We start from the raw sequence: 17,714 nt of genomic DNA, 5'->3' as shown, positions 1-17,714 counted from the left end.
ACTAGAAAGAGGAATAATAAAAAGTAGCAAAACCATACACTTGTAGCCTTACAGAGCATTTGTTTTTTAGACGGGGTCAGTGACCCCTATTTGAAAGCTGGAAATAGTCAGAAAAAGGCAAATAATTAAAAAAGATATACAAAATAAATAATGAAGACCAATTGAAAGGTTGCTTAGAACTAGCAGTTTTATAACATACTATAAGATAGCTTAAAGTTGAAAACCTCTTTTAATGCTGGCTCCCCTTTGTATCCATCAGCTTCTTGGGTTTCATGTTCCCCAATCCAATTCTATTATCACCTGAACAGAATCTCATAGACACCGATGCCTGTGGTCATATATGTAACAACTGTGACCAATACTGAAGCTGTTGTATGTCCCACCGCTGACTCTGCCCGTACCATTGGCCAATACTTTAAAGGGGTGGTTCACCTTTCAGTTAACTTCTAGTATATTATAGAATGGTCAATTCTAAGCAACTTTTTCAATTGGTCTTCATTATTTTGTATATAGGTTTTAGTAAATTATTTTCCTTCTTCTGACTCTTTCCATGGGGGTCACTGACCCCAACTAAAAAACAAATGCTCTGTATTGTTGTTACTAATTTGTATTACTCTTCTTTCTATTCAGGCCTCTCCTATTCATATTCTAGTCTTATTCAAATCAATGCATGGTTGCTAGGGTTATTTGGACCCTAGCAATCAGATTGTTAAAATTCCAAACTGGAGAAAAGCAGAATAAAAATCTAAATAACTTAAAAAGCACAAATAATAAAAAATTAATTGTTAGTTTTCAAAAGGGAATTGCTTGACAGGAGCTGGTGCTTATGCTGTTTTTTTATAAAATGTTCACAATGTCCAAAGGAAGGAAAATTTGGCCATGTTGGTCCCGTGTGTTTTTGTGATGTTTGTAAATAAAAATTTGGCCAGAACCATCACAGAATAAAAAAGCAAATTACAGGAAGAAGCAATTATTGTTTTCACAGCAACTCAGTCAATCAAGGACAGCAAATAGGCATTTTAAGCCCCAAATCTAATGTAAATAGACTGTACAAGGTTAGTGTGAAGGACAAGGCATTTTCTGGCAGATTTGTTGCCCAGTAGCAAAATTTAAATGCAGGCGACAAATCTTACTGAGCTTAGGGACCCACTCACAATATACAGTCCATTTTATTCCATTTTTAGCCATATTAATTTTAGGCTTAAGTTCACCTTTAAAGGAGAACTAAACTCTAAAAACAAATGTGGCTATAAATGGCATATTTTATATATTGAACTTATTGCACCAGCCTAAAGTTTCAGCTTGTCAATAGCAGCAATGATCCAGGACTTTAAACTTGTCACAGGGGGTCACCATCTTGGAAAGTGTCTGTGACACTCACATGCTCAGTGGGCTCTGATTGGCTGTTGAGAAGCTAAGCTTAGGGCTCGTCACTAATTATCCAGCAGAAAATGAGCTTCCCTGTAATATAAGCTGATGCTACAGGTTTGCTGATTATTAAATTCTGATGCTAATTGCACTGGTTTCTGTGCTGCCATGTAGTAATTATGTGTATTAATTACTAATCAGCCTTATATTGTGACATTTCTATTCTATGTGTACTGTATATTGTGAGTGGGTCCCTAAGCTCAGTAAGTGACAGCAGCACAGAGCATGTGCAGTGAATCAGCAGAAAAGAAGATGGGGAGCTACTGGGGCATCTTTGGAGACACAGATCTTTACTGCTAAAGGGCTGTGGTTGCCTTGGGCTGGTACAGAAGCACAAAACATAATGTACAACATTTCTAACTACTTCTTTAGTTAAGCTTTAGTTCTCATTTAAAGAGTAAAGACACACAAGACTATTCCAGGCATACTTTTGTCTGGGCACTTTCCACCTGGGAATCGCTTTACTTTAATTTTAATGGCAATTACCTGGTCTTGTGGGTGCACTCCTGGGTCAGGAGATAGTTTGGGAAATGATGTAAGACATAGAAAGATACAGTGCCCTGGAGGGCCACATCTGACTCAAGGGATTCCACTGAACTTACATAGATGTCCCTCTCGCTGGTTTTAATTAGGGATGCACCGAATCCACTTTTTTGGATTCGGCCGAACCCCCGAATCCTTGGTGAACGATTCGGTCGAATACCGAACCAAATCAAACCCCTAATTTGCATATGCAGATTAGGGGTGGGAAGGGGAAAACATTTTTTACTTCCTTGTTTTGTGACAAAAAGTCATGCAATTTACCTCCCTGCCCCTAATTTGCATATGCAAATTAGGATTTGGATTCGGTGCATCCCTAGTTTAATCTCCTGTTGTTGGGTGAATAGAAGCCAAAGCTGCCGCGTCTATCTCAGCAGTAAGGATATGCAGAATCACAGAGCCCCAGTAATTGCAGAGACGGATGCAGGATTTCTGTGCCTTGTCAAAGGATGCTTAAAAGCAAATATCAAAATCCTTGCGCTGGTTAAAAGCATTAAGGGATTTAACAGTTCTCTTATCTCCACTCTTCACAGGTCCATGCATACACACTGAGATCTCCTGACGCTCTTAATAACAAGGCTTCTTGCCTGCATGAATAACCAATTCCATCACCATATGTTTTTAAAAAAAAACACATGTAAAGGCTGCAATGCTATGTAAGCCAAGTGGCAGTTAAGACCTGCTGCTGTCAGTTATTGGGGTCAGACTCCAAAAAATGGAACAGTAGCCTTCTACGAGGTGGGTTACCCATAAAGGGTTAACTTAGATATTCCCAGCAGCAGCTGCAGGCCTAAGAAAGACATAAGGGCTTATATAAGAAGCAAGGGCAGTCACACACTTCAGATGAGAATCATTATATATATTTTTCCATAATCCAACATTATCACCAGCACCATTGCAGCTGGCCACTAAATGACATTCACTATAAAGCTTTCAAAATTTGCAAAAAGTTCCACTTTATCCAAGGCAGAAAAATGAGTTTTGGATATCAGTTGGTTGGTCGATCGGCCCGGACGGAATATTTTAATACATTGGCCACTGTTAGTGCTGAATTGTCAGATACAGGTAGAATTTTATTGTTTCTATATGTATTTGTGTGTTGAAACAAATGATCTATTGTGGAAATATCTTTTCCAGGAAAGATTGTAATTGTTACGTCCATGGCCACATTAAAAAAAGTTTCCGCACGCAGCATGGCAAGTTGTTTTCACCACGCCCATTTTTGTGGCCACACCCCCTAATTACCATGTTCATGTTACAAAATTTGCAAGTTATAAGTTTGAACATGTTTCTGTGTTTTTTTTTCAGTAATTACAGTTTTGTTAATGGAAGTCAATTGCCCTTTAAGCTGTGAGTCTAACTTCTCCCAAGGGACCTGTTATCTTATATTGTTACAATTACTTATCTGCTTATCTCGAAATTGTTACAAAGTATTTTATCAATTGTTACAAAGTATCTGGTTGTTTCTTTTTCTGGCTGTTCATTGCAGAGAAAAATGGGACTTTCCAGTACAAAAGAGGGACAGCGGTTTGATGTCAAAAGAGGGACTGTCCCTCTAAAAACAGGACAGATGCATTAGAGAAGACTCCATATGTGACAATAGTCTTCAGAAGAACTGCAGCAGTCAAAACGCCTTTTCCCACCTGCAGCCATTTCTTATACATTTAAGTAAATGCTTTTTTATCTTATATCCAAGGCAAATATTAAGCTTTGGCCCCATGAGGTCCCTGCCCCATAGAGCTTACAATCAAAGTAAGCAAGCTGCATCAGCAGCCCAGTGAGTGCCAAAGATACCCTTTAAAAAGAAATGAAAAGAAGAAACGTTGTCTGTAGTGGTTGTGTGTCTGTAGTTGGAGATAAGAGACTGTCTGCCAGTGTACATGATATAAGGGGAGACCCTCCCCAATCTCTTCTGCTGCTGTGTCTGCCTTCGGCATTAGTGAATTGCTTGCTCAGACTGAAGAGATAAGCTCAGTTAACACATGCTGGGATAAAATATTTCAGTTAAAGCAAAATAACCTAAATAATGACCGGAAAAAGTATTTGGCCATGATACACAAGTTTAAAGGAAAAATAACCTTACCCCAAAGAGCCTCTAAGCAAACGTTACAGTCTACTGTTTTAATCGAGAAATAGCTGTGTTTTTCTATTTCTTGCACTAAATCCTGCAAATGGTGGAATGGAAAGTACTTTATTTTTATTTTTTTCAAATTTTTTTTTTCAAATTATTGGTTATTCCCAGTTAATCTCACTGTAGGGCTATTGGACACAAATTGCTTTAACCAATGCTGCAGGTGCAAAATAACAGAACGTCAATACACCCCCTTTGTCACCCCTTCCCATAGAGCAGTGATCCCCAACCAGTAGCTCGTGAGCCTCATGTTGCTCTCCAACCCATTGGATGTTGCTCCCAGTGGACTCAAAGCAGCTGCTTATTTTTGAATTCCAGGATTGGTGGAAAGTTTTGGTTGAGTAAAAACCAGGTGTACTGCCAAACAAAGCCTCCTGTAGACTGCCAAGCCATATACAGGCTACCAAATAGTCAATCAAAGCCCTTATTTGGACCCCTAGGAACTTTTTCCATGCTTGTGTTTAGTGTTGCCACCCAGCCGGTATTTTACCGGCCTAGCCGGTAAAACACCTGCGAAGGCCGGGCCGGTATTACAAATTTACCGGCAATGTAGCTGCCGGTAAATTTGTAATACCCTTAAAAAGACCCCTCGGCCTGCCCCCAATCCCCTGTAAAACGTAGCTTTTGTGGCCGTCTTGAAGTGTCAGTGCCGTGGCCACGCCCCTTTTATGACACAGCACTGCCCCTTTTGACGTCACACCTGCCCCTTTTTGTTCCCGCCCCCCACCAGGCCGGTAAAACAATTCTGAAAAGGTGGCAACCCTACTTGTGTTGCTCCCCAACTCCTTTTACATTTCAGTGTGGCTCACGGGTAAAAAAGGTTGGGGACCCCTGCCATAGAGTTACTGCAGCACGTCAGACCAGAGATCACCCAGTGAGTCAGAAAGAGAGGGGATTTTTTGATAGCTACTGTTCCTCCCTGATGGCAGTGAGTGTTAAAACACATTGGGGCAGATTTACAAAATTCGAGTGAAGAATTCGAATGTAAAAAACTTCGAATTTCGATGTATTTTTTGGGTACTTCGACCATCGAATTGGTTAAATTCGTTCGAATTCGAACGATTCGAACGATTCGAAGTAAAAATCGTTCGACTATTCGACCATTCGATAATCGAAGTACTGTCTCTTTAAAAAATAATTCGACCACCTACTTCGGTAGATAAAAGCTACCGAAGTCAATGTTAGCCTATGGGGAAGGTCCCCATAGGCTTGCCTGTGATTTTTTGATCGAAGGATTTTCCTTCGATCGTTGGATTCAAATCCTTCGAATCGTTTGATTCGAAGGATTTAATCGTTCGATCGAACGAAAAATCCTTCGATCGATCGATCGCAGGATTTGCGCAAAATCGTTCGACTTCGATATTCGAAGTTGAACGATTTTAGTTCCCAGTCGAATATCGAGGGTTAATTAACCCTCGATATTCGACTATTGATGAATCAGCCCCATTATGTGCCATCAGCATTTTAATGAACTCCTCTTTATCTGTAAACCTGAAACACAGGCAGCAACTTGGGGACTTGAGATGGGCATGTTTACACAGAGCTCATTATCTCTATTTAGAGAGAGAGAGTAGTAAGGGTAAAAACAATGGTCTATTTACACAGCGCTGTACATTAAGGGCAGAGACACACTGTGATTCAGGGAGATTAGTCGCCCAGCGACAAATCTCCTCTTCTTCGGGCAGTGTTGGACTGGGACACCAGGGGTTCACCCAAAAAATTTAGACCAGGGACCCACACGGCCACCAGGGAACCATAGACCAGGGGTCCACTCTCATTACTATTATTATTATTCTCCTCATTCTCCTCTATTCTCCTAGTCTTTATTCTTTACATACTATAATCTATTAATCCATCTATTTAGCATCTTTCCATAGGAAATGGACATGAAATAGGCCAAATCCTTAACAGCACAAGGGCCCCCTGACACCTGGGCCCACTGGGATTTTCCCTGGTTTCCCGGTGGGCCAGTCCGACACTGTCTTAGGGGCAACTAATCTCCCCAAACCGCCTCCCCGCTAGCTAGAATGGAAATCGCCGGCAGGATGGCACTCAGAGCACTTCGTTTTCCAAAGTCGCCCAAAGTTTCCTCGTGAGGCAACTTCGGAAAACAAAGCACTCCGAGTGCCATCCCGCCGGCAATTTCCATTCTAGCCGGCGGGAAGGCAGGGGAGGCAGTACGAGGAGTTTAGTTAGCCCCGAAGATGAGGAGATTTGTCGCCAGGCTACTAATCTCCCCGAATCGCAGTGTGTTTCTGCCCTAAAATTATAGATTTGGGGGAACAAAAATAATAAACAACTGCTAAGATCAAGGGGGTTATTTATTAAAGTCCAAATGCCAGATTTACTATAAAATCTAAAATTTTAGTGAAAAACAAAACTCGAAATTTTTCTGGAAAAATTCAGAATTCTAAAATCCGGCATCTCAGACCTCACGAGGTTGTATATAAATCAATGGAAGAAGCCCCAAAGATATCTTAATCTGAGCTGGGTTTTGTGTAATAATCGTAATATTTTGTGGTTTTCGGGCAAAAAATCTGAAAAAAAACGAGTATATGGGTGGAAATCCGAAAAGTTCGTACTTTTTTCTACTTTTTTTTCTAGTTTTTTCCTGCACAGGAAATTTTTCAGGGAAATATATTGATAAATAAGGGGAAATAACCCGTGCGGATTTGGTCGGAGTATATTTCAGAAATAAATGAGAGGTTTTTGGATTTTGTTAAAAAAAAAAAAAACCCTAAGGGGCCCATTTACTTAACTCGAGTGAAGGAATAGAGGAAAAAAAAAATTGAATTTCGATGCTTTGGCTACTTCAACCATCGAATGGGCTACTTCGACCTTCGACTACGACTTCGAATCGAACGATTCAAACTAAAAATCGTTCGACTATTCGACCATTCGATAGTCGAAGTACTGTCTCTTTAAGAAAAAACTTCGACCCCCTAGTTCGCCACCTAAAACCTATTGAAGTCAATGTTAGCCTATGGGGAAGGTCCCCATAGGCTTAGCAATTTTTTTTTGGGTTCAGCAAAAATCGTTCGATCGATGGATTAAAATCCTTCGATCGAACAAATAGCGCTAAATCCTTTGACTTCGATATTTGAAGTCGAAGGATTTAACCTCGACAGTTGAATATCGAGGGTTAATTAACCCTCGATATTCGACCTTAAGTAAATTTGCCCCTATGTGTGTTATAAGACAGGTTTGGAGAAGTAGTTCCCTGCCCATAATAGCTTACAATCTAAGTAACTGAATATAATTTATATTACAGAAGAATAGGCAGACATTTCTAAGGCAAGTCCTATATATTTAGCTCCTGTTCAACAGAGGTTATCTTGCCTTAGAAGCATTTAGGAATTACCAGGGTCAGTCTCTGTGAAAACTCATGCAATAAAAATCAATTTGGGTAATAGAATGAATTGCTGGCAATAAGGAAGCTTACAATTCAAGGCATGCAGTGTGTTTGGAAAGGGAAAGCCAATTAGGGTGTTATAAGGAGATAACAATGCCGGCAGTGTTCCTTTTCTCCCCACCAGCCGACACTCTGGAACATCAAGGGCAGAGGGGTCAGGGCTCCAGCTGGGAGAGCTAAATGCAATTCTCCTGTAAGTTTCAACTCTTTGCTAGGAGAGAATATACATTTGCAGCTCTCTCCCACTGTTTGTTATTGCTCAAGTATCTCACTGAAAATTCTATTTTGCTTTCTTAGATCCTTTTCAGTCACATTTGTTAAAAATGAAAGCATTGCATCGATGACTAACACCATGTTTTTGTATTGCCTTTTTTTTTCTCCAGTTATAATGCTGAACAATGGACTAACCCCTTGTGCCGCCTGTATAAAGGAAAGGTAACACCAAAAAATGAAAGTGTTTTAAAGTAATACAAATATAATGCAGTTTGCCCTGCACTGGTTTGCTTCAGAAACACTACTATAGTTCATATAAACAAGCTGGAAATGGTGGAAATTGAAAAAAGGCTATATGGCACAGGTTAAATAGTGGATAACAGATAACACCATAATGTTCTACAGAGTTTATCTGCTGTGTAACCTGAGCTTTTTCTCCTTTGAATGGCTGCCCCCATTGTTACACAGCAGCTTATTTATATAAACTATAGTAGTACTTATATGTTATCTACTGTGTATCCTGTGCTTGAATGGCTGACCCCATGGCTACACAGCAGCTTGTTTATATAAACTATAGTAGTACTTATCTGTTATCTACTGTGTATCCTGTGCTTGAATGGCTGCCCCCATGGCTACACAGCAGCTTGTTTATATGAACTATAGTAGTACTTATCTGTTATCTACTATGTATCCTGTGCTTGAATGGCTGCCCCCATGGCTACACAGCAGCTTGTTTATATAAACTATAGTAGTACTTATCTGTTATCTACTGTGTATCCTGTGCTTGAATGGCTGCCCCATGGCTACACAGCAGCTTGTTTATATAAACTATAGTAGTACTTATCTGTTATCTACTGTGTATCCTATGCTTGAATGGCTGCCCCCATGGCTACACAGCAGCTTGTTTATATAAACTATAGTAGTACTTATCTGTTATCTACTGTGTATCCTGTGCTTGAATGGCTGCCCCCATGGCTACACAGCATCTTGTTTATATGAACTATAGTAGTACTTATCTGTTATCTACTGTGTATCCTGTGCTTGAATGGCTGCCCCCATGGCTACACAGCAGCTTGTTTATATAAACTATAGTAGTACTTATCTGTTATCTACTGTGTATCCTGTGCTTGAATGGCTGCCCCCCATGGCTACACAGCAGCTTATTTATATAAACTATAGTAGTACTTATCTGTTATCTACTGTGTATCCTGTGCTTGAATGGCTGCCCCCATGGCTACACAGCAGCTTGTTTATATAAACTATAGTAGTACTTATCTGTTATCTACTGTGTATCCTGTGCTTGAATGGCTGCCCCCCATGGCTACACAGCAGCTTGTTTATATAAACAATAGTAATGTTTCTGAAGCAAACACATCAGTTTTACCAGTGCAGGGCAACACTGCATTCTATTTGTATTATTTTAAAACACTTTAATTTTTTGAAATTACTGTTCCTTAAAGTTCCATGGGACTGCACCTACTAAATGTGAGACTGGGCCGTTATTTGATACTTTGTGAAAGGTGGAAATGGATCTTCCACTCAGTAATTTCAACTGGACAGAAAAGAGGAAGAAATAACAGAATATTATTGTTTAATACACACAAAAGCTGTGGGTAACCTGTAAAATATATTCCAAGGGCAGGCGAGGAGATTTGTCAACTGTGAAGTCAAAAAACTTACCAAGTGCCCTTGACCAACAGTCTGGACAGATAAAATGACAATGGCTTTATTAGTAACTAGCGTTTTATTTGCACTGGGGGCCTTCTCCTCTTTAAAGGGATTCTGTCATGATTTTTATGATGTTGTTTTTATTTCTAAAATACACTATTTACACTGCAAATAATTCACTCTACAATATAAAATTTCATGAACCAGCAAGTGTATTTTTTTAGTTGTAATATTGGTGTGTAGGTGCATCTCAGGTCATTTTGCCTGGTCATGTGATTTCAGAAAGAGCCAGCACTTTAGGATGGAACTGCTTTCTGGCAGGCTGTTGTTTCTCCTACTCAATGTAACTGAATGTGCCACAGTGGGACCTGGATTTTACTATTGAGTGCTGTTCTTAGATCTACCAGGCAGCTGTTTTCTTGTGTTAGGGAGCTGCTATCTGGTTACCTTCCCATTGTTCTGTTGTTTGGCTGCTGGGGGGAATTGAGGGAGGTAATATCACTCCAACTTGCAGTACAGCAGTAAAGAGTAAGTCACATGACTGGGGGCAGCTGGGAAACTGACAATATGTCTAGCCACATGTCAGATTTCAAAATTAAATTAAAAAAAAGCTGTTTGCTCTTTCGAGAAACCAATTACAGTGCAGAATTCTGCTGGAGCAGAATTTTAGAATTTCAAATAATTTAATAACAGAACATACATCAACTTTGTGATGCACAAGCTAAACATAAACTCCACCTAGACTTAAGATGGCTATGCATTGGTCAATATAAGAAGCCAATCAGGCCCTTCCAGACCAAGTATGTAATCTTACTGGGCCATGTATTGGGTATATTAGAAGGACTGCCCAACTGCTATCTTGCCAAGGATCAGCCAGATATCTACAACATAGATACTGGCCAGATATGGGATGACTTTGATGTAGTTGGCCAGCTTAAATATATTGCAATATATGGACAAACAATCCCTGTTTTGTTTAAAGGGTAAGGCATCTTTCAGTAGCAGTATGCACAAAATGTCTCTGTCTTAAATATATTGATAATGGGTTGAGTGCAGAGGACTCTTGTAGTTGACTATATGTATTTTGTGGTCACAGCCTCATTGCACCCCCACCTAATGGTTTTAAAAATTAGTGGTGAGCACAACTTTTCCTTGTTTGTGGTTTTAAAAAATAGTGGTGAGTACAACTTTTCCCCTATTATAAATTCATAGTTGGCATGTGGCTAGGTAACCATATTGGGCAGACATCTACTGATTAGACAAGGCTGAGTATGGCTAGCTTTAATTCTTTATGGTATATACCAACATAATCATTAACTGGACTTCTTGCAATAATCATATAATATAGTGCATCAAGAAACCATTTGCTGACCCCATTGTTAAGTAAATTGTGAAGAAAGTTAGCACAATAGAGAATGAAAGCTGTTTATTAGAATGTCTACGGGCTGCAAAGCACCACTATTGGCCACAGTTGTCCTAGTATCCCATTTAAGCAAATGGTAAATTTTACAGGGAGGTTGATTATTAATAAAAATACGAATAATAAGCCAGAAAGGAAATCAGCCATCAACCTAAGACAATTTGCATCTTCTTCATTAATTATTTCTGTTTTTGAATAATTTAACTTTTTGTCCTGCACCTTTGCAGTTTGGAATTTAAACTGTTAACTGGATGCTATGGTCCGCTCCTTCACAGGCTGGAAGGCGATTAGAAAGATAATTAAAAATTAGAAAGACTAATTAAAATTCTAATAACAACAGCAGAATAAAGCTGCTCTTGGTTGCTGGGCATCAATGACCCTGACAACATTGTACAATTCAGGTTTGAAATGAAGAACGATGCAACGCAAACACCACAATAAAACAGAAAAAGAGGGGACTTGGTAATTCTACATCCTACTAGAAGTTATTAATGAAGAAATTAATGAGCAGGCAGTCTTACCTCAAAGTCATCCAGGGATCGAGTGATGCTGAACCTCTTAGACCTTCCAAATGACCTTCTACCAGAAGAGCGATGTGGGGCCTGAACCAAGTGGGAAGGTTTTAAGCTCTAAAATATATATAGAAATGTATTATTACTTAATTATATTGAAATCTAGGTTATCCCTGGCACCCATTCACTTACTTATTTCTACAATATAAGTTTATGTACAATAAAAAAAATACTTTACTAACAGATCAGTCTATATAGCTGGCCATACATGGAATGATAAAAGCTGAAGACTTGGCCCATTCAGAGTCAATAGCTTATTGTATGTGGGCTTTCCGAAAGCCTGCCCAAAAAATTCAGCCCTATATCCATCAGGCAGGTTAGAAAATCCCATCAGGTAAGGCCCTCATCAGCTCACTGATGTAATCCTCACATTGTGTGTTATAATTTTTACTGGTTCTGTTATGTGATAAGTACAAACAGAAAGAAAGGTAAATTGCTCCTGAAACAAGTAATTTGCATGTGGTGATTGTGATGTAGGTGTGTTGTCTGTACAAAATAGTTTATGAGGAGTTTCATATGTCTAGGTGTGTTCTGCCTTCACAAATGAAGCCATGACATGTTACACAATTGGAAGGCAAGCTTCTTCCACTGGACTACCAGGGAGAAGAACCTGATGGGCCCTGGTCCTAGTGGGCCCTAACCCCCCGGGCACATCAGAAGGTGGTGAATCATGGCAAAGGGTAAGGGCAGTGGATTGCCGTCAGACAGTAATTGACAGTGACGGGTGGAGGGCCCTTGACTCATCTTTTGGAGAGTTCCATGTGCCCCAAAGCAACACTGGGTAGAGGCTATCATAAGAAATCAGAATCTGGGTCTTCTATAGTTGGCTTCTGCTTGATGTCCTGGGACATCCTAGGTAGAGAGCTAATGATGAAAAACTGAAGGTCACTGTAGTAAAACCTGCTTGGAAATATTATGGCACAGTGAATAGCACATTTACCAGCTCTTGGGTTCTTGATTCCATAATAACCAGCTTCTGTTACATCTAGGGGCCGATTCACTAACTTCGAGTGAAGGATTCGAAGTTAAAAAACTTTGAATTTCAATTTTTTTTTTGGGCTACTTCGACCTTCGACTACGACTTCGAATCGAAGGATTCGAACTAAAAATCGGTCGACCATTCGATAGTCAAAGTACTGTCTCTTTAAAAAAAACTTTGACCCCCTAGTTCGCCATCTAAAAGCTACCGAATTCAATGTTAGCCTATGGGGTAGTTGCGCTCAGGGGTAGCGTAAGGTTGCGAAGTTGCGCTAGCGTTGCTTCGCTAAGTAAAGCGAAGTTACGCTAGCGAAGGCTAATTTGCATATGGCGCCAAATTCAAATTTCAATGGAGGAATACGTATCAGCACTACAAATGGCTAGAAAAGCTTCAAAACACCAAATAAAATTTTTATTTTGCCCTACACATGTGCCCACTGTCTAGGTAAGTTGCCATGAGTCAGGAAATGTAGGGGGGAAGGAGGGGAGCCCCAAAAATTTTTTCGATCTTTTTCAGCCTATCACCCATAATGTAGAAAACACACTAGCGTTTTTTGGGACTTAGAAAAACTTCGGCGCTTAGTGAATTTGCCCCTTAGTGTCTACAGGTGAGATGTTTATTAGGGATGCACCGAATCCCCTTTTTTGGATTTGGCTGAACCCCCGAATCGTTCACGAAAAATTCGGCCAAATACCGAACCAAATCCTAATTTGCATATGCAAATTAGGGGTGGGAAGGGGAAACATTTTTTACTTCCTTGTTTTGTGACAAAAAGTCATGCAAATTCCCTCCCGCCCCTAATTTGCATATGCAAATTAGGATTTGGATTTGGTTCGGCTGGGCAGAAGGATTCGGCCGAATCAGAATCCTACTGAAAAAGGCCGAATCCCGAACCGAATCCTGAATTCGGTGCATCCCTAATGTTTATTACCCTAACTTAGAAAGTAGTGAATTAACTCCTGCTATTATTAATCAATAGAATACAATAAAACAATATATCTATACAGACTGAGAAACAGAACAAGAAACCTCTACCTAGCATAGTGTACAGTGATGTTTTGTGTATGCCTCCTATCTCATACCTCCCAACATTTTGGGGAAAAAAAGAGGGATAAAAAAAAGTTGCTGTGCTTAGAATTTTTGACCATGCCCATTTTTGTGGCCACACCCGCTATTTACCAAGTTCATTTTACAAAATTTGGCAGGTTATGGACAGTTACTTTGAGTTTTTTTTTCATTTATTACAGTTTTGCTAATGAAGGTGAATTGCCCTTTAAGCCGTGAGTCTAACTTCTCCCAAGGGACCTGTTATCTTATATTGTTACAATAACTTATTTGCTTATCTCAAAATTGTTACAAAAGTATCTTATCTGCAGCTGTGGCTCTCTGCCAAAAGCCAACTAAGTTAGAAACTTTGCTTCTTTTTCTGGCTGTTCAGTGCAGAGAAAAACTGGACTTTCCAGTACAAACAAGGAACTGTGGGTTGAGCTGTCAAAAGAGGGACTGTCCCTCTAAAAACAGGACAGTTGGGAGGTATGCTATCTGCCGTTATGTAGAAGCTCATGTAAAATACATAGCAATGGGATCACTGTTGATTTAAATACATTGGGATCATTGTTGTGGATATATGGAGCTCTGCATATTAATACTAATGGGCAGTGAACCCCAACCAGTGGCTTGCAAGGAACATATTGCTCACCAACCCCTTGGATACAGATCCCAGTGGCCTGAAACTAGGTTCTTATTTTTGAGTTCCTGACTTGGAGGCCATAGCTGGCTTCTGCTTGATGTCCTGGGACATCCTAGGTAGAGAGGTAATGATAAAAAACTGAAGGTCACTGTACTAAAACCTTAAGAAGCCCTGCTTGGAAGCATTATGGCACAGTGATGAGCACATCTGTAGAAATGTCAAATCAACTGGACGTGCTGTGTTTTTTCCTTGAAAACATTTCACTAGTCATCCACCTGGCTTTCTCAATTCATTGATTAGCCCAGGTTCTTGATTCCATTATAATCTGCTTCTGTTACATTTTATGGTTTTAATTTTTCTTTGTGTAGGTTTCCTCTAAATGCTCTGGTTTCAACCCAAGGCCCCAGAAACATGAGGAAGGTTAATTGGCACATGGAAGGGAAGAGTGATTTCTGGAGCGTTTTACTGACTAATTATAGATTCTGGAAACAAGGAATGCTCTGTGTGGTTTTTTTTTCATAAAAATACATATAGTCATCTGAGAGGTCCTTAGTACAAAGTGCATTGCTTTTACTTAGTATAAATCAAGCACTTCAAGCTGATTTTCTGTATGTACTGCAGGCCATGCTTCATTAGTGTCTACAGGTGAGAATGTTTATTACCCTAACTGAGAAAGAAGTTAAAGGGATCCTGTCATCGGAAAACATGTTTTTTTTTTTTTCAAAACGCATCAGTTAATAGTGCTACTCCAGCAGAATTCTGCACTGAAATCCATTTCTCAAAAGAGCAAACAGATTTTTTTATATTCAATTTTGAAATCTGACATGGGGCAAGACATATTGCCAATTTCCCAGCTGCCCCTGGTCATGTGACTTGTGCCTGCACTTTAGGAGAGAAATGCTTTCTGGCAGGCTGCTGTTTTTCCTTCTCAATGTAACTGATTGTGTCTCAGTGAGACATGGGTTTTTACTATTGAGTGTTATTCTTAGATCTACCAGGCAGCTGTTATCTTGTGTTAGGGAGCTGCTATCTGTTTACCTTCCCATTGTTCTTTTGTTTGGCTGCTGGGGGGAAAAAGGGAGGGGGAGTGATATCACTCCAACTTGCAGTACAGCAGTAAAGAGTGATTGAAGTTTATCAGAGCACAGGTCACATGACTTGGGGCAGCTGGGAAATCAACAATATGTCTAGCCCCATGTCAGATTTCAAAATTGAATATAAAAAAATCTGTTTGCTCTTTTAAGAAATGGATTTCAATGCAGAATTCTGCTGGAGCAGCACTATTAACTGATTCATTTTGAAAAAAAATTTTTTTCCCATGACAGTATCCCTTTAAGTAACTCCTGCTAGTATTAATCAATACAATAAAACACTAGAATCTTTGCAGACTGAGAAACAGAGACACAGAAGAGGAGAAACCTCTAGCATAGTGTACAGTGATGATTTGTTTCTGCCTCCTATCTGCCATTATGTAGAAGCTCATGTAAAGTAAAAACATTGGGATCATTGTTGATGTAAATGCATTGAGATCATTTTTGTGGATCTATGGAGCTCTGAATATTAATACTCTTAGGCAGTGAACCCCAAACAGTGGCTTGCAAGGAACATATTGCTCACCAACCCCCTTGGATGCAGATCTCAGTGACCTGAAATTTATTTTTGAGTTCCAGACTTGAAGGCCAAGTATTACCTGCATAAAACCAGGTGTACTGGCAAAAAGAGCCTATGAGTAAGTGCCCATTTTGGCACGAAACGCGTTAGGCTAATGCATGTTCTTATGAAGATTTTTTCTTTAACTTTAAAAATATTTGGGCTACTGCTTTACTAGTAGTGGGTCTCTCCCTATTTAGATTTTCTATTTACTCTAAACGATTGATAACTCCTTGGACTGGGGGTTCTCTGGGATGAGACCATTGTACCTTTTCATAGTATATCTCTAACTACCAAATAGAGCCTTATGTAGCTGCCAGTCTACATAGGGCTACCAAAAAGCCAATCAAAGCCCTTATTTGGTATCACCAGGGACTTTTTGTCATGCTTGTATTGTTCCCCAACTCATTTTACATTTGGAGGTGAAAGAACTGGTGCAAAAACATGGGCAGAAGACAGAAATTGCTACTCATTAATTGAAAGCTTCATCTAGTAGTCATATGTTATCTTGAGGTGCATGGTGATGCCTCGACAGAGACAAGCAATCTAGAGGCTTCTACTGTATTAATACATAGAATAAATACTCTGTGTACAACAAACTAAGCCATCATTGCGGTGTTAAAACAAATATAACTATTATAAAATACTTTATACAACACCTAGGACAAAACAGATTCCAATATAAGCTAGCTGTTTTGAAACTTCCAGAAACCAACAAACTGTCAGGGCTGGGAGTTTCAGTGTAGCAGAAACCTAAGGACTAAAGTTGGTGTGAGACTGACATTATGATCTTTCTTAAAGGGCATGTAAAGTGTAAAATAGAATAAGGCTAGAAATGCTGTATTTTGTATACTAAATATAAACATGAACTTACTGCACCACAAGCCTAATCAAACAAATAATTTATGCTTTCAAAGTTGGCTACAGGGGGTCACCATCTTGTAACTTTGTTATACATCTTTGCAAGACTAAGACTGTGCACATGCTCAGTGTGGTCTGGGCTGCTTAGGGATCGTCATAAACAAAGCTGCTTGAGTTCTGCATGGCTGGGAAGTAAGGCGGGGGCTCCCCCTGCTGTTCATAAGTATGATTGTTTCCCTGCTCAGCAGTTAGGGACCGTCTGACAATTCCTATCCACAGCAGTAAATGAAGGGAGAATTTCACTGCACACAGTCAGGTTTCTTATAAAAACGGTACACATTTTTTAATTTAATTAATAAATAAGTATATTGGAGATAGGTTTCTTTTTCATTAAAGAAAGTAAAGATTCGATTTAATTTTTTTGCCTTTACATGCCCTTTAACCATCCATAACTAGTTTATACAGGGTCCTAGAGCAATATAATTTTACTTCCCCACCAGAATATCAAGCCATTGTCCTTGCAATATAAAGTGATTCTTCCTTAAATCGCACCCACAGCTGAGGCCGATGGAACAAAGCAATAATAATGTGGATTGGAGTTGGCAGTTAGCCCAAGCAAGACCCTGACTTGCAGATAATACCCTGTTCAATTATAATTACTACTATTAGAGACCACATTTGCTTTAATTAGTTTTAAATGCTAAGATTTATTTTTATGTCACCAGCTGCTGTTGCTTCAGAAATCTGTCCAGAATCCCCAAGCATTAGGAGAGCTTTGTTTGTGATGACTGTCAGATCTCAGCCGGTAATTGCAACCACGGTGTATAAATATGTCTCTTGTGCCAGGGCTGCTGCACCTGCAGCGCATTTATCTACACAACAGCCTCAAGCCTTTCTGGCACTTTTTAGATACCAGGACAGTGCAGGTACTGACCTCTATTAAAGATAATAGACATTGAACTTAAAGTCACTGTAAAGACACACATACACTCATATGTAATGTAAGATTTCTGCTCCCAGATTACATTTTTTTCCCCCAGGAACTGAAAATTTAAAGCAATGGAAACATTTGCCATTTTGTGATCCAAAAGTCAAAGCTGATAAGCCCAGCCAAGATTCTTTCAAATCTTCATTAAAAATTCACTATGAA

General features: G+C 39.5%; 1 protein-coding gene across 3 annotated transcripts in view; it reads right to left on the bottom strand.

Annotated features, from left to right (window-relative positions):
- rgs12.S (regulator of G-protein signaling 12 S homeolog) overlaps nt 1-17,714 on the bottom strand; it is a 100,670-nt gene that overhangs the window by 59,006 nt on the left and 23,950 nt on the right. For all 3 annotated transcript variants that reach the window (XM_018239492.2, XM_018239508.2, XM_018239500.2), the window contains exon 3: nt 11,334-11,441. In XM_018239492.2, coding sequence (XP_018094981.1) covers nt 11,334-11,441 — 108 coding nt within the window. The remainder of the gene's footprint in view (nt 1-11,333; nt 11,442-17,714) is intronic.

The sequence above is a fragment of the Xenopus laevis genome, chromosome 1S (assembly GCF_017654675.1).
Source record: "Xenopus laevis strain J_2021 chromosome 1S, Xenopus_laevis_v10.1, whole genome shotgun sequence".
In the NCBI taxonomy this organism is placed as follows: domain Eukaryota; kingdom Metazoa; phylum Chordata; class Amphibia; order Anura; family Pipidae; genus Xenopus; species Xenopus laevis.
This window is presented reverse-complemented; position numbering and strand designations above follow the sequence as displayed.